The following is a 16400-nucleotide window of genomic DNA, read 5'->3' on the forward strand; positions in this document are numbered from 1 at the left end:
TGCTTGCCTATTGTAGATTCACTCTTCCCAGTCTGGTGCAGGTCTACAATTCTTTTCCTGGTGTCCTTCGAAAGCTCTTTGGTCTTGGCCATGGCGGAGTTTGGAGTCTGACTGGTTGAGGCTGTGGACAGGTGTCTTTTATACAGATGATGAGGTCAAACAGGTGCCATTCATACAGGTAACGAGTGGGGGACAGAAAAGCTTCTTACAGAAGACGTTACAGGTCTGTGAGGTCTTGTTTGAGGTGACCAAATACTTATTTTCCACCCTGATTTACGAATAAATTCTTTACAAATCCTACCATGTGAATTCATGGATTTTTTTTTCACATTCTGTCTCTCACAGTTGAAGTGTACCTCTGGTGCAAATTACTGACCTCTGTCATCATTTTAAGTGGGGGAACTTGCACAATCGGTGGCTGACTAAATACTTTTTTGCCCCACTGTATGAGAGGGAGTCAATTTGTTTCTATAATTAGCACAAGATCTCCCAGCGCATATACTCTGATTTAATCTTAAGTAGTTATGTTTACAGTGATTGAGGATTGCCAGAAAAGGGGGGCGGGTGGGGGGGGTGGGGGGGTTCTTAATCTGTCCTAATATACTGAAAACAGATTTTCAGTGATGATTTATAATTTTTTTTTTTATTCTGTTGAAGTATGAGGGGTAGGTGCTGAAAAATATCTTCATGAGAAAGAAAGAAAGAAAGAAAGAAAGAAAGAAAGAAAGAAAGAAATGGCCTACTTCCAGTCATCCTATTAGCAACGTGTATTTAGCGTGAGTCTGCTGGCTTTAATTTCAGACCGGTGCTCATAAAACCTGTTTTTCCACAGTTTCCCACGTGTTGTTGAACTCACCTTGAATAAAGTGTTTTCAAAACAGTAACTACATAGCTATGACGTTGTGATAATGAAAACAAGTGTGATGCAAGGAATTTCAATTCAATTCAATTTTATTTATATAGCGCCAAATCACAACAAAAGTCACCTCAAGGCGCTTCAATTTAGAGGAATTTAGATTTAAAATCTCATAATCCCTGCAAAAACAAGGCAGCAAAACCCCTCACCTTCATTCAAGACTTTAGAGAAAACAAATAATTCATTAATTCTCATATAAAAAAAATATTGAGACTCCAGACCACTGTAACTACTGCTCGGTCATGCCTAATTTAAAATCACTAGTTAACCTGACATACATGTCTCTGGACTGTGAGAGGAAGTTGGAGGAAGCCCACACGTGTACAGGGAAAATATCCAAACTCCACACACAAAGGCCGCAGCTGAGGTTCAAACCAAGAACCTTCTTGCCAACAATGCTACCACTGCACTGGACTTTATCGCTATTCAGATTTATCTGGTGACAGTATATAATATAAAGTGTATTTGAACTGTAGTTTGACGGCCAAGACGTAAAACTGCATGAATAACTATGTTAAACCATATTTGGAATTATTTCTCAGTCATTATTTAACAGCATTAACGATGTGAAAGTTTTGCCACATTCAACATATTAAAACATTAAAAAATTACGGGAACACAATCTGAGGCTCCATGTGGGTTAAAAAAAAGGCTTGTATTTATATACCACTCTGGCAGATGTCTGACTGGTTTTTACTGGTTTTATGTTTGCAGGAATCACGCTGCCCTCGTTGACCTCAGCTGTTTACTTCTTCACCTTCCTCTTCCTGTGCACCTGGTGGTCCCTGCGCCGGACCTTGAGCACGCTGATGTTCAGCTGCATGTGTGTTCTGATGGCCATCTTCAGCGCCGGACATCTGATCGTCCTCTACCTCTACCAGTTCCAGTTCTTTCAGGAGTCCGTCTTGACCAATGACGGCTACATCAGGTCAGAAATGCGGAGCTCAGAATTCAGACATTATACTGCTTTAAATTTTTGGCTTCACATCAGACAAACAAGACTTTATATTATTATTGTTTTATTATTTTCCACAATTTACCTCTGTTGGGCAAAACGGATCACTGATCATTACAAATAATATGCTGACTCTATGTTGTTTGTATTTGTCATTCTCAAAAAATCAACAAAAACCAACAGGCTTTAAAAACTTTTAAAAAAGTCTTTTTTTATTCTCAGATAGGTTAGCGAAAGCAGATAATCAGACCTCAGAGGGTTAAACTTGGTCGGTGCACTTGACTTTCACTCGGCACACAAAAGGAAAGGAAACCAACTCAGGAACAAACACAAACTGTTGTCCCAACAACACACAGTGAAAGTTAAACTGTGGCATTACAATTTGTCTCTCTCCTGTCATTTTGATGAATTGCTGAAATGTATTTATAGTTAAACATCACAATCTGATACTAACGCTCTTTTATCATGTGAATATAAATGACGTGTTGACAGGGCTCAGGAGCCAGAGCTCCTTCGACTCAACGAGATTTATTGCGCCCGAGGCAAGTTTGTTTAAACAACAAATATTTACTGTTGTTACAACCTAGAAAGCAATGAAAAGAAAAACTTAGCTGGAGGGTAGATTCATCAGACTCCTACTCATAGCACATCAGTGTCAAACGCAGAGCTTTTAAGCTCTTCACTACGACCAGTGCTGTTTTATTATGCATGAAAAAGGAGGCAATCAGCTGTCTGTGGCTGCTGCGGTGAAGCGCTGTGGTTGGACTAAAGCCACACTGTTGAACGTCTTGCCAATATATGTTAGTCACAGTTGTTCAGTGAGCTGACTTTGTAGCAGGCAGCCTGTCAGCTCATTGTTTCTATTCTGACAGCTTGGGATGAGAATGATGCTGTTTATTTAATAACCGTGAAAACAAATGTACACTTTTAAAATATCTGCTAGAATTCTCTCTAAACATGTCCTCTATTGACTTCTGTTATTAATTTGACTTTGTTTTGTTCACTGGTGTTAATCAGTCATCTGATTTTAATTGTTTAATTTGGCTAACCAGGACATTCCCTGCTTTTGTTCACTTATCACGGACATTGGAGTTGGGGGTGAAGTTAGGCTCAAAGTGGAGGAGTTTAAGTATCTCTGGATCTTGTTCATGAGTTGGGGAAGAACGGAGAAAGAAAGATTGACAGATGAACCGGTGCAGATGCTGAACCAATCAATCTGAGATGGTTGAGCCATCTGATTAAGATGCATCCTGGATACCTCCTCAGTGAGATGTTTTGGACATGTACAACCGGGAGGAGGCCCCTGGGCAGATCCGGGACATGTGGGAGAGATAATCTTTCTCAGATGGCTTTGAAATACACCAACATCCTCTCAGAGGAGCTGGAGGAGGTGACTGCGCCTTAGAATGCTAACTGGACCTCGAGAAGCGAGGGTGGATGAATGGATGCCAATGTCATTTTAGTGGAGTAGTGCAGCTCAAAAAAAAACTGGAATATCAACAAAAAGTGAATGATTTCACAGTTTGATTTAAAAGCTTTCTTATTTAATACACATGAAGATAAATATTTCAAACTAATCTTTGGTTTAATTTTGATGAATGATGATTAGAGAATTAAGTCCAACATTAATTTTGTATTAAAGATAAAAAATTGGAGTCCAGCAGCCACAGTAAAAGTAATTTATCACAGTAAACTAAAAAAATGCAAATGTGATGCTTAAATTCACTAGTAACTCAGAAAGATCAATTAAAAAATGGCTTTGAATGTAAAGTAGAAAAGCTCTCTAAAGTTGATGTACGCCCACTGCTGCACAGCAGGTCCTTTAACTTATAGTAATGATGCGGTGTCTTCCAGATCTTCCCAGTAGCACTGCAGCTGTCTCTGTGTAGCTGGTATCTCAGTGCCCTTGGTGTTGCAGTGTTTTATTGATCTCAGACTTTCTCATTTGAAAGCTGTGCTGCTGTTACAGCTATGTATAGCTGAAACTGCCTTGATAAAGCCCGTGTCCTCTCCGTCCCGCTCCGGCCTCAAATGGCAGATAAGGAAGCGATTACAGTGTCCCACTGACAGGTTTTTCATTAGGAAACAAAGTCATTAGAATGAATGAACCGCTCACACCATCTACACAGGGTAATCTCTTTAAATCATCCAGCTTTAGTGACTGCGCAGTCTGAGTGTGTGATAAATTTGAGGGGTCATCACGTCACTCTAGTATGCTTTCGTTTACCTTTACTTCTTAGGTTTTCTAAAAATCCTCAAATTTAAGAGAATAATTGTTGTTATTGGTCCCCTGAAATACTTAATTAAATGCCAGATATTGGAAAGTAAAATACTCAAAGGTGAGTGTAGGCTCTCGCCTCCAGAAATCTTTTAAATGAGACATAAAAGGAAAAGAATCACTGCCGTTAACGCGTCACTGAGGAAGTAAAGTTGTGAAGGCCAAAATTAGACACACATTTTAAGGGTGATTGGCATAAAACTGTTGAGAACTCGATGCCCTGTGTACAAAGCATAAAAAGGCACTCTTTACTTTTTAAATCCCCTATTTTATATTTAGTTAGTGTTTTATGGGGGGAGGGTTCCCAAACTGTGGTCTTCTCATTTCGGAAATAAAGAAGGCCCTAATTTGTCTGTCTGAGGGCCAGCATTTGGAAAGGTTGTCACTGTTCCGACTCTTATTACACAAACAGACTGTCTGTTTCATCATTTGCCGTCTACTCACACGTTCATGTTGACTTTCCACATCACTGAAGTATTTCTGTCTGCTGCTGTGTAAAAACTGAGGCATGATCTCCTCTGCTCTGGCCTGTTTAGTTCGCACTTCAGGTCGTCAGAGGGAAACTATTGGCCCATATATACGTGTAGCCTCGATTTGACAATAGGCCACCTCGGTGCCTGTCCTAATTGTCCTTGCTGACAATGACTCGGCCTTGCTGTGGACCTGGTGCTGAGTGAGACTGTTGAGAGTCCTGGCTTCCACTTCACTTCCTGCCTCACCGCCTTAAAGTGGAAGTCCCCTGTCATGTGACTAACCGGCCTTCCCCAGCTGTAACAAGAAACTGTTCAGGAAATGTGCCGGGTTCTGGGGGTCGTTCGCTCCTCGACATGGCATGAAAGACAAGACTCTGGAGGCTTCTAAATCTGAGTGTTTGTCACTGGAATACGTCAGTGCAGTTCCTGAGTAGATGACCTTTATTCTGCTCAGAAGGAAAAGGAGTGAAACATATGACATCCTTTGTTTTATGAACACATTTTTAGCCTGGCTGCATTGTACAGAATCCAGGGTTAGAGAGCTTCTTGCCAAAATGACCACTAGAAGAGAGTTGCTACCAAAATCAGAAAGTATATTTAGGTTTTTAAAGTTCATTACAGAAGTCGACTGGAAGAAACTGTAACACTGGTTTTTATTAAAGTGGATTTATGATGATGATACTGTGGCCACTTCATCCACTGTCAGAAACAAACTGCTTTAACTCCTCTCCCTTAATCCCACTTTCTTCTGATTGGCTGCTTTTCATCAAAACGTTTGGACAGCGTGTGCGTTTGGCTTGCGTGCTCATAGCGAAACCTGTATACTTGAAGTGAGGAGCAATATTTGCCCTCCGTGAGATCATCATAAGCTAGTTTGATCATCATTGTTTATGTAGTGTCAAATCACAAACAAAAATTGCATAAACCATAAATAACTTGCAGTGTTATAGAAACTCCAACAATCCAGAAATCCCCTGTGAGCAACTTAAAGTGACTGTGAGGAGAGAAAAAACAACAGGCAGCAACAGGCTCAGGAAGGGAGCCCTCTGCCGCAGCAAGTTGGGGGTTGAGGGGAAACAGATGACAGAAAAGGTGATGAACAGGATCAGGATGATCAACAAACAGGATAAATCACTACCTATGGGAGAGCTTGGATGCAGGTTAATAACAAGCAGTAGAGGGAAATAAATGCACTGAGAGTCAAAGAGAGAAAGAGAGCATAGAGGAGAAGAGCTCAGTGCATCATTTTACAAGTCCCCCAGCAGCATCAGCCTATGGTAGCACAATAAGGGCTGTTTCAGGGTCAACTGATCCAGCTCTAAGAACAAGCTTTCAAGTTTTTAGCTTGCGTCTGTCTCCCTGACTCAAACTGAGAGCAGTTTTGACAGTAGTCAGACATAGATGAAGGCCCTGCCATAAGTAAGCCTGCACAGAGCGAAATGCTCTGCTGCGATCACATGGCACCATTTATTTTAAATTTCTTTCTGTACTGCCATTCTCCATAATTACCAAGCTTCCAATTAGATTTACCCTAAATACTGTTCCTTTAAATCATTAAACTCTCAACACTGAACTGAACTGGATTTACTCGGAGCATCTGAGCAAAACAGTCCAGACATCCGTCTCCCCAGCAACACGTTCCCACACCTTGCGGGAAATCTCCAGGTGAAGCCAGATGAGTTACATAGTCTCTCTCATGTGTTCTGTGCAGTCATCAGAAGATTTACTCTCCAGGATACGACTAAAGGAAGCCAGTAAACTCTGTTTGATTTAAATTTGTTTAGTAAAATGTTTCTTTTCATGTATAAACTAAAGAAATTTACAAAGTAAAACATTAGGAGACAAAAAAGCGTTATAAAATCTTATTTGTCTGCTGTTTTTACTGCTTAAAAACCTTTTTTCCATCCTCATAGACCTTTCTGTCTCTTCTCAGTGTGTTTGGCATCTCCCCCATTGTCCAGAGCAACTGCTCCTGCACGTGGAAGCTCACTGTGCACCCGCGGCGTAAGTGGTACCACTTTGTCAGTCCCATCATGCTGCTGATCCTCTATTACACCCTGGCTACTCTCATCCGCCTCTGGCTGCAGGAGCCCATCGACCAGCTGATGGTGAGGACAGAGAGAGCGCACACACGCCTTTTTTTTTAGTCAAAACGTTGTGACATGTTTTGTAAAGCACATCAATAATTTATTGATTTTCATTTATATCGGGTGTTTTTGATTTGAAGGCAGCTCCACAGCTGTATTTAGGATCTGGCTAAATTTAGATGTTATGGGTCAGATTTAGTAACAGTCTCCATCAGTCTTCTGTTCTTGAAACTGTACTGCAGGATTTACTAAATCACACTGTTTGTATGACATGTACATTTGTATGAGTTTAATATAATAATCCAAATCTCCAAGACAGCATATCTGCTGTTACAGACAGAGCTGAGTTTAGGTTTTAGTCACGTTCATATACAGAGATTCATCCATGAAAAAAACTTTCAGGGAACATAGAAGCTGCTGCATGTCTTTTCTCAAGACTGTGCACACACAGAACTCTGCAACATCACAATTCAGCTTTCACAGAGTTTGATCCTTTTCCTGTTTCTGTAGCGTTGGATCTGTTAAATAAATATTTCAAACAGCTTTTAATGGAACTCGGACAGATGTTCAGTTTTGAATATTAGCTTTGCAGAACAATATGAGCTACCTGTGCGTTTACTCACTTGTACAGTAACAGTAACTTCATTAGCACATGTTTGGGGCAGAATTTGGCGATCAATAATAAACAGATTTTAGGTTTATATGGCAGGGTGTTTGTGATAAAGCTGCCCCTCTCTGAGTAAACCCTACATCAAATCCTACTACCTGCAGATCGATTTCTTTCGGCTACATCTCATTGATCTGGGTTTAAGGAGACACGTGTGTCAAAGAGATCCTCATACTGAGATTTTGTTGGTTAATAGACTCCCTGACCTGCTAATTTGGGTCAGTTTGTTGCTGTTGCTCTGCAATACCTGAATTAAACTGGTGGACAATATCGACTGATATCGAAAATGGGGGGGAAAAAATCATTTTTTCACCAAAAAGCCATCATCAGTGTGATTTTATGTGAAATAACAATCACAGTACATGAAAGTTAGATGAGATTTCTGTACTAATCAAATAAAAGAGCCAAAAATTACTTTTTCAAGAATTGTATCATCACATTACCACTATACACAAATACACATGGGATATGGAAGGGTCAGTGTTAAAACTTGAACAGGAACTTTCCTTAATGTTTAAAGGGGCACTGTGGGTTCTTTCTTCTGTTACCTCCGTGTCTGGAAATCACAATTTTTTTAAATTACTTTTCCCCTACTAGCTCACAAGGCCATTTCAACAACTGGAACACAAATTTGGTTCTACAAGAAAATTTGTTTTTAATTTCTCATTTTTGACAAGAGAAAAATTACACATTTGGGCTTTACATTGTGACACTTTAAATTTTTTATTTTTTTTTTTGCTTTATCAGAGCGTAAATGTGTTTTTCAAGCTCCCTGACAATTTCGACTGACTACTTCCTGTATTTGAAGTTATGAGGGATAAACTATAAAAAAAAAACCTAAAAAGAACCCAATTTCCAACCACCCCAGTTTGAAAGCCGGTGACAGTTATTAAGTATAATGTTGCATGGATTAGGTTAATTTGCAAAAGATTTGGTTCTCAGGGATTCAGCAATGAACTTTTCTCAGATTTGACTGCTTTTGAGTGAAATACTGTCATGATCCTGGGCCATGTTGGCCCAGCATTCTTAGTTTCATGTATTTTTGTATTTTGTTCCTTATTTGACTTCCCCTTGTGACTTTTACCCCCTGTGTGCCCCTCTGTGCATCTGTGAGCCCTCGTTTCCCCTCGTGTTTTATTCCATGTTTTCCCCAGCCCGTTATGTCTGTGCTCTCCCCGTGCTCCCTCTCTCCTCCTGTCTGCGCCTCTGTGTACTTCCTGTTTTACTTTGACAGTCTCCCGTCAGTATGCGTCATGTTGTGTTGCTCCCGTGTGCTCCCACCTCCCTCGTTAAACCTCTGTGTATTTATGTCCGCGTCTCCCTCTGTGCAGTGTCGCATTCTCCCTCATTCATGGCCGTGTGTTTCTCTGTGTGCTAGTGTATTGCTTCCCAGTGTAGTTTCTTATCAGTTTGTTTCGCCGTTTCCCTCCAGCAATAAAGCTGTGTTTTGAGTTCATTCCTGTTCTGTGAGCTTGCGTTTGGGTCCACTTCCTGCCTGCCACACAGCCGAATCATGACAAATACACTGGGTTACAGACACCAGCTTTTCAATAGAAAAGTTACTTTTTTTAAAAAACGCCTGATGACATTTAGCTACGACTGCCTGATTTCACTCTATCCAATCAATCCAATATCACGCAAAGCTTGTAGTCAACTCACTTCATACAATTCTTGACTTCTTCAACTTCACACAAACTCAAAAATCTGTGACTATTAACACAAAGTTAGACCTAATAAATTATATCTAACTGAACAATAACAGTGTAGAGAAGAAACCTTGGTGGACAAACAGCATGTGCATATTTATGCTGCCCAATTTAAATGAGCTCCTCCTTTGGAAAGTGTGGATTCTGGATTAAAAGCAGATGCAAAAACTGGGTGGGTGTCAGAGACACGGTTTGAATGCAGTACACACAGCCTCCATGACAGCTCCACAGTAAATTCCAGACAGTGAACTGAAATAGATCCAGATTGAATTAAATGGGCAACCAGGTGGCCTTGTGATCAGAGAAACCGTACTGATGGAAGATTTCAGGGCGATCGATCACTGGTGGAATCTGTACACAGCTTAGGTGTTATCTGAGACACTGCTGGTCTAATTTTGACAAAGCATAAAGGGAGGACCGGTTTCGGCGCTACGTTCCTGTGTTACAGAGCTCTGTACGAGAGAAAAATGCAGCTCTTACATAATAACAGAATCCACTGCTCCAAAAATGTTGAATGAATGAAAGATCGGTGCTAAAATCTTTTCTATAGAGTCTGTAATTTCACACTTTTTCTCTTTATCAAGTTTATTCCTCACCTCTGTGAAATTATTTTGTATATTTTAAATGATTGCTTTGGGGTTTTATTGCTAATAATATTTTACAATTTTGTTTCTAACGTCTGGCCACAATAAGCAGCTCTTTAAAACACAAAAGTATCAAATGCACCCAGCACTTAGGTGTCACAGATTTGTTTTTAAGTGTAATCTTTGATTGCGTTGTGAGTTTCACTGCCACTGTACTAGTGGAGAGACGAATCACAGATATGGAAGGAAAAAAGGAAGGAAGGAAAAACCCACACTTCACTGACAGAGTATTTTATTTTAACAGTTTTGGTGAACTGACCCGGACTGTATTTTTGCTCCCACCACTGAGTTGAAACTAAAGTCCTGAGTGAAATGTTGTGCAATCATATTCAAGAAGACCGCCCCTCCTGAATTCAACCTGCCTTCCTTAACCTCAGAGCTCGAGCTCAGCTCCGTTGTCCTGTAATGGAGTTATAGATTAGTGTTTTTATAGAGAGATCAATACCAGCCTGTAAACTGGTGGGGCTGTATGCATTATTGATCACTTCATAGAGCGGTTTGTGTGTGTGTGTTTACGTGTACGCGTGCGTGGGTCTGTGTGTTTTCACCCACTCTTACACTTTAGATAATAAAAAAAATGATTGTGGCTTAAATCAGCAGCGGACAGGTTTGTTCGATGGTGGAGATGCCAGATTATGATGGACTTCATGTTTGCCAGAAAAATAAGGCGGATTATAAATCACTTTACAGGTTGATTTATAGTTTGTCATCTGTGTTTATTCAGCAGCAGTTCATCAAATTCTGAAAGCAGAGTAATAATCCAAAGAAGTGAGACATAAGGAATCTGCTTCAGATGAATTTGTAAGGTTTCACACTTTAAGATCTGTATGATGTCAGACACAAAGTTCAATACACATTGTTTTCTGAGGGGCAGCCAATCAGAAGAAAGTTGTGTTAAAGAAGCTAAAACAGCTTGTTCCAGGGAGCAGGAAAGGACCCAGATGCAAGACTTATAAACTTAAAAAATAACAAAACAAGTCATTTATTAAGGTCAGAAGCAAATAGTGTCAAAATTCAAACAGCTAAAGCCAAAAGCACACAGGACAATAAGCAAAAACACACAAGGAGGAAGTAAACAGAAAAAGAACATGATTAAATACACAAAAGAGGTAATTAGAAATTAGAGACACCTTGAAAACTAGACACATGTAAAACCAGTTAAGGTAAGAAGAAGCAAAGAAAGAAAAATGGCTACCAAAATAAGGGATTAACATGACAGGGATAAACTGACACTCAAGGAATTAAATATAATCTATGATCCTAACTACAAACAAAAACTACATTTCAAAGGTAGAAAAAACTAAGACTGGGAATATTATCATAAAGAAGTCAGCCAGTAAATATCTGCTACATAAAAAAACGTAAACAGAAGTCCAACACCATCAACACAAAGTCACGTGACGACTTGCCTGATCAGTAGTGGGCTAAGGACCTTTAGGACCACCTCCAGAGGGGACAGCCCTCCTAGCCTAGTGGGCTAGGCGTATCTTACCTAAGACTCTGCCAGTGCAGTTGCCTTTTTTCCGTCATTTAAGACTAACCTGGATGACTGAGAATCTGCACAGACAATAAAGTCCCTTATTTTACCAGGCAGTCTTAATAAACTTGGATCTCACTTTCTAGACCTGCTTACAAAACCCCAGTGCACCAACACCTACAGAGAGATAATAGAAAGAAATGCATGAAACATTTGCAGAATTAAGAAGTCAAGTGCAAGAATGAATGTCGTTACATAAATATAACAATTTAAAATGTTTCAATAACAAAATGTAGCTGCTTAAATTTGAATACTGCAAACTAACTGAATAAAGTAACTGGTAATATATAAATGGACATCACGCAGTACTGCTTCCTCGTGATGCAGTAAATGATGAGTGGAGAAATAATCAGCTGTGCAAGACAAAATCAAGTCCAGACAAAAAAATATAGACTGTACAATAGTCTTACCTTCTTTATTATTGATTTATTTATTTATTACAAAAATGCAATTGATTTTTGTCTTTAGTGTTCATGGTAGGTGCTGAAAATGAGCTTAACAGCTCCTCTTTAAATAACTTCATGTGCATTTTTACTTCGCGGTGACACTCTCGTCAGGGACGCTAACTCAGTTCATCCAAGTCCTCCTCAGTTTCTTCCCTCACAGACTGTAAAACAGTGTTTACTAGAAGCAGATTGAAACCATAACTCTTAAGAGTATCATCTCCGTTGCAGTGGAAAGATTCACATTAAACACGAAACTCTCTATCTGTGTTTTTTCAGGACGACAAGGACGATGATGTGTGCGAGGAGGAGGAGCTGGGCAAATCATTTATCTCAGCCAACAGGAAGCGGCTGCTGTGGTGGGGATCACGCCAGGGCACAGACGAGAAAAACGTACGTCAGGGTTAAGACACACGCGGACACAAGCCACTCAAAGTATTGATTATTATCATTTTTTTTCCACGATGCCGTCCTTTTAAAACAAACCGGATAAAGGTTCAGAAACAGAGAAAAAATAATAATTTTTTTAACTTTGTAAGCGAGAAAAAAAACACTTGTTTCTTTTTAACGTTGTCAGAACTGATAACAAATGTTGTCGTGAAACACTTTGATTTAGTTTTACGATTCAACAATAACAGGCAGTCTTAATAAAGCAGAATGGAACAAATCAGTAATATTAAAGTTTCAAATAACAATAAAAACAACTCTATTAAACTCTAACGTCAAGCTGCAGCTGTTGATTGTTTCCTTAAACTTCCATTTGCTTCATCTTCATGATAATCGACTCATCCCTGGAAAGATTTCAGACCAAGACACTTTGCCTCTCTCGCACACGCACGCTTATTGTGACCTTGTTCCTACATCAAGGCCCGTACGCTGTCTCCACCGTTGACCTCCTGAGGTTTAAAAGCTTTCAGGGTGTGCAGACGCAGATGAGCGATGGTCTCGATTTACAGATTAGCAGCACTCGGCTTTGTTCTTGCTTATCAACCACTATAAAGAACACGGAGGCCTTTGACTTCAGCAACTCATCGATAACACACCTTGCCTTGTATGCTCTTTTTCTCCTCTTAGCTCCTCTCCACCCAGGATGGAATCAGTACAACAGAGGTGCGGGTTGTTCTGGATGTGTCTTAAATCTGTGCATTTTCACCCCTTTTAGTCTTGCTGCAAGAAAGGAAATCGCTGCAAAGTGCTTTTCACACTGCATCCTCATTGAACGGGGTTCCTTTAATTTTTACATCCTGATTGGTTCTGTTAATCGAGGGCTTAAGTAAACATTATATATACACGTGTTGCTAACCTGATCTACCTTTATCTTCTCAGTTGAAAAGCTGTGCAAGTATTTCTTAGCTGGAAAAGTTGGAAGAGGGAGTACCTGTACAGCTTTTACAATACAAAAATCACAGGAATTATATCTGATGAATATTGATGATATTTAAAGGTTTGGTTCTTATTTTTAGACGCTCTTGAACACCCATTGGTTAAACTTTAGATTGAGGGTACTATTGCCTCCACTTTGAACTGTCCTCCTGTTCATATCAACATTGAATAAACATCTCCTTTATTGACTTCCAGTATAAGTGTGAAAGAAAATCTTTAGCCCTTTGTGTAAAAATACCTGCTACTGGCCATTACAAGGCTTCAGAAGACAACGTTCAGACCAGTTTATCAGTGGGCCATACAATCAACAAATATTGGCTGTTTTCAAATCTTTCAGCATTTATAACAGTGGAACATGAATTAAATTTTGAAAGTCATAGCGCATTAACAATTATAAATAACAAATGTTTTATGTTGCGTGTTTTTTTTTGTTATATTAGTATCAGTATTGTTCTAAATGTGTTCAAGGTTGAAGACGTCTTAGTACAAAAATGACTTCTTTGTGTGCAACATTTGAGCAAGAGAAACATTGTTTGCAGGAGCACAGAAAAGTCATTTTGCACCAAACTCTCAACTTACAGCATTGTCAGTCTGCTGAGGCCTCACATTGTTTTAGGTAGTGATTTTTTTAGACATTGTTTCTGCACAGGAAACACTTACAGCTAGCATTATGAAGGGAAATTATTACACTAGTACATATGTGCATTTGGCTATTTTTTTAAAGAATTTACAGGCCTGTCTGTAGAAACCACAATTTTTCAGATAGGGGACTGATGTTTTGTTTCTAGCTTCTCATATACAGAGGACATAATAGCCTTTTAAGCTTAACAGTGGGCTCCTGAAATTTTTGCCTAACTCTATTTAAGAAGTTTTTCTTTCCCATGAAACCTTTTTCAGGCAGATCTGTGATTGTCGGATGGGAATTTCTTTGTTTGTTTGTTTTTTAATTTTAATAAAATGGAGACCTACAGCCCACGTTGTATTTCAAAAACTACAAATGAGTAGAGATCAAACTAACATCACAATGTGAGAATGCTGTCACCTATCCACCACCAGCACACTTTCTAGTTTATCACAGCTCTATTTTCTCTCGATAACTACTTTAGTGCGGCAACAGCTTATTTACACAATGTATAGCTAACAAAAATTGAGTTAATAAAGTTTAACAAATAAAAATAAATGGATTTTAATGTATATCACATCAAATTTGACATTCTACAGATACAAATATAATATGGATGTTATTCAAATATTTTGATGAGGATAATCATCCATTAAAAAAATATGAAAGCCCTCGATCAAAGTAATTTTAATTTGATTTCATTTCATTACATTTTTTTTTTTAGAAAAGGGGTTGTATCGACTTCAAAAACCATGCAGTGTGAAAAGTAGAAATCGTGCCTCTATTGCCCAACAAAGCCAAAGTGTGGTAACTAAAGGCTAAAGTTTGCTGTGGAAAAAAACAGTGTCCAGTATCAAACAACATTAGTTACTCCTCTTTGCCTTTGTGAGGCATGCTAAACTGTTGTGTGAGCTCATAACAACAAAAAAAAAAGTTCCGCATCTACTGAAGTTTATTTGTTATTTATTTAAAAATGATCTGCAGGCTGTGCCCACTTCAAACGGGACCTCCTTTGAGTTTGCCGTGACTGAGAATGGACCAGTCTGTCGGGACTTGTACTCAACCCCTCAGTACAAAATGGACCAGCCCAGTGATGGCACAGGTGAGCTGTTTATTCATTCTATTATGAGCATTTCTAGTCTGCAGTGAATCTGTAAAATAGTGCTGCTACCACGTAAAACATTCAAAAATTGTCATTTTGATATTAATCATAAACACCTCTATTCAAAACCGCATTTTGTGTTTACTTGTTTTATTTAAATTTGTTTGATGATGTGAAACGTTTCAGTGTGACAAAGATATGAAAAGGAGAAATCAGGAAGGTGGTTGAATTCCACATTTGTTTGTAAGGGTTTAATTAAGTTTCATATGCTTAGTTACAAAGGCTAAATAAAATGTGTGTGAGTGTAACCGTAAATATTTTTTCTGATTAAATTAACTTTGTTAGGTTTTTTAAGTTAACTGTGTGAGGAATAAATAGTCATAATCATAAAGTGATTGGAAGTAATTAAGTACCTTTGATGAAGTTTTTACCAAATATGGTATGTATGGTGTATTTCCACCATAACTTTTAAAATAGACTATACATGTTATGCACTGAATTAAAATGTGCACAGTTAACAGTACATAAAAGCAGCAAAGATGGCTTCAAGATAAAGTAAATTATCTTTCATATTAAGTGTTAAATACATCTGCTACTTCACCCTTCCCGCCTTCATTTTGGTTTTATGTTGCACTTATTTGCAGCTGAGTTCACTGAATTGTTTTAAAGGTTTCCTTCACTTATTTTAGTTAATATAGTAATTATGAGGTGAGATACTTAATAGCCTGTGAATGGCTGTTTAATGTACCGAGGAACTTGTAAAGTCTTAAAAAACTTTTCAAGGGACATGAAAAGGGAAGATAGGGTAAGTCTTATTTGTGTTTCTGCCGAGTTACTTTAATGTGTAAAATCTGAGGTGTTTAGAGCTTTTTGCAAACTAAGAATCGAAAGTCAGAATCTGTCTTCTGTGCTTTGTGAAGTTAAACTCTCACAGTTGCCCCCAACTTTATGGAAGTGCAATAATAGATCCACACAGTTCCACAGTACAAGTGTTGTAACGAGCTGTTTGTTTGTCCAAACAGAGAAGAAAGAAGAGTGTGTGTATGAAGTGTGTTTGCCCCCGGAGGAGTCATCTGTGAAGGAGACCGAGAGTGAAGAGAATATAATAAAGAAAAAAGGAGTCGGGGCGATGGTCAAAATCTTCCACTTCATCATGAAACAAAGCTACATCGGTGCTCTCATAGCCATGATGGTGAGTAATGTTGAAAGTCAGTGCTTAGTTTTGCTTAATAATATGAATGAAATTTTAAAAATATACATCTTATTTAGTCTGTCGTTCCTACTTGTTCTCCAAAAATGCGCTTGCTGTTTATATGAACAGATTAATTTGACATTCAAGCTTTATATCCAGAGAGTAACAGGCCCAAACCCGCAAACCTGGTGGAAAAATGTCGTTTGCAAAACACTCCTGCCTGCTCGATCAACATCAATGCCCTTGAGCAAGGCACTGAACCTCTTTCTGCTCCAGTGGAACTACTGGCTGGCTAGCAGTAGGAAACTGTGGCTTTACTGGGCAGCGTCTATGGTTGCATGTGTGGCAGAATGCAACCAAAAATGAGCATCTGTTCTCAGTTTAGACATTCCTGG

The 16400-nt window shown here is 39.0% G+C and overlaps 1 protein-coding gene across 3 annotated transcripts in view; it reads left to right on the forward strand.

Annotated features, from left to right (window-relative positions):
* Positions 1-16400, forward strand: part of piezo2b (piezo-type mechanosensitive ion channel component 2b) — a 94090-nt gene that overhangs the window by 26553 nt on the left and 51137 nt on the right. For 2 of the 3 annotated variants that reach the window (XM_087832629.1, XM_087832628.1), the window contains 5 exons: positions 1631-1844; positions 6556-6730; positions 11986-12099; positions 14696-14813; positions 15836-16005. In XM_087832629.1, the coding sequence (XP_087688755.1) occupies positions 1631-1844; positions 6556-6730; positions 11986-12099; positions 14696-14813; positions 15836-16005 (791 nt within the window). Of the gene's footprint in view, positions 1-1630; positions 1845-6555; positions 6731-11985; positions 12100-12780; positions 12817-14695; positions 14814-15835; positions 16006-16400 lie in introns of all 3 variants that reach the window. The other variant, XM_006792301.3, reaches the window with a different exon arrangement.

Source organism: Neolamprologus brichardi, chromosome 18 (genome assembly GCF_056152115.1).
Source record: "Neolamprologus brichardi isolate AB-2024 chromosome 18, ASM5615211v1, whole genome shotgun sequence".
In the NCBI taxonomy this organism is placed as follows: Eukaryota; Metazoa; Chordata; class Actinopteri; order Cichliformes; family Cichlidae; genus Neolamprologus; species Neolamprologus brichardi.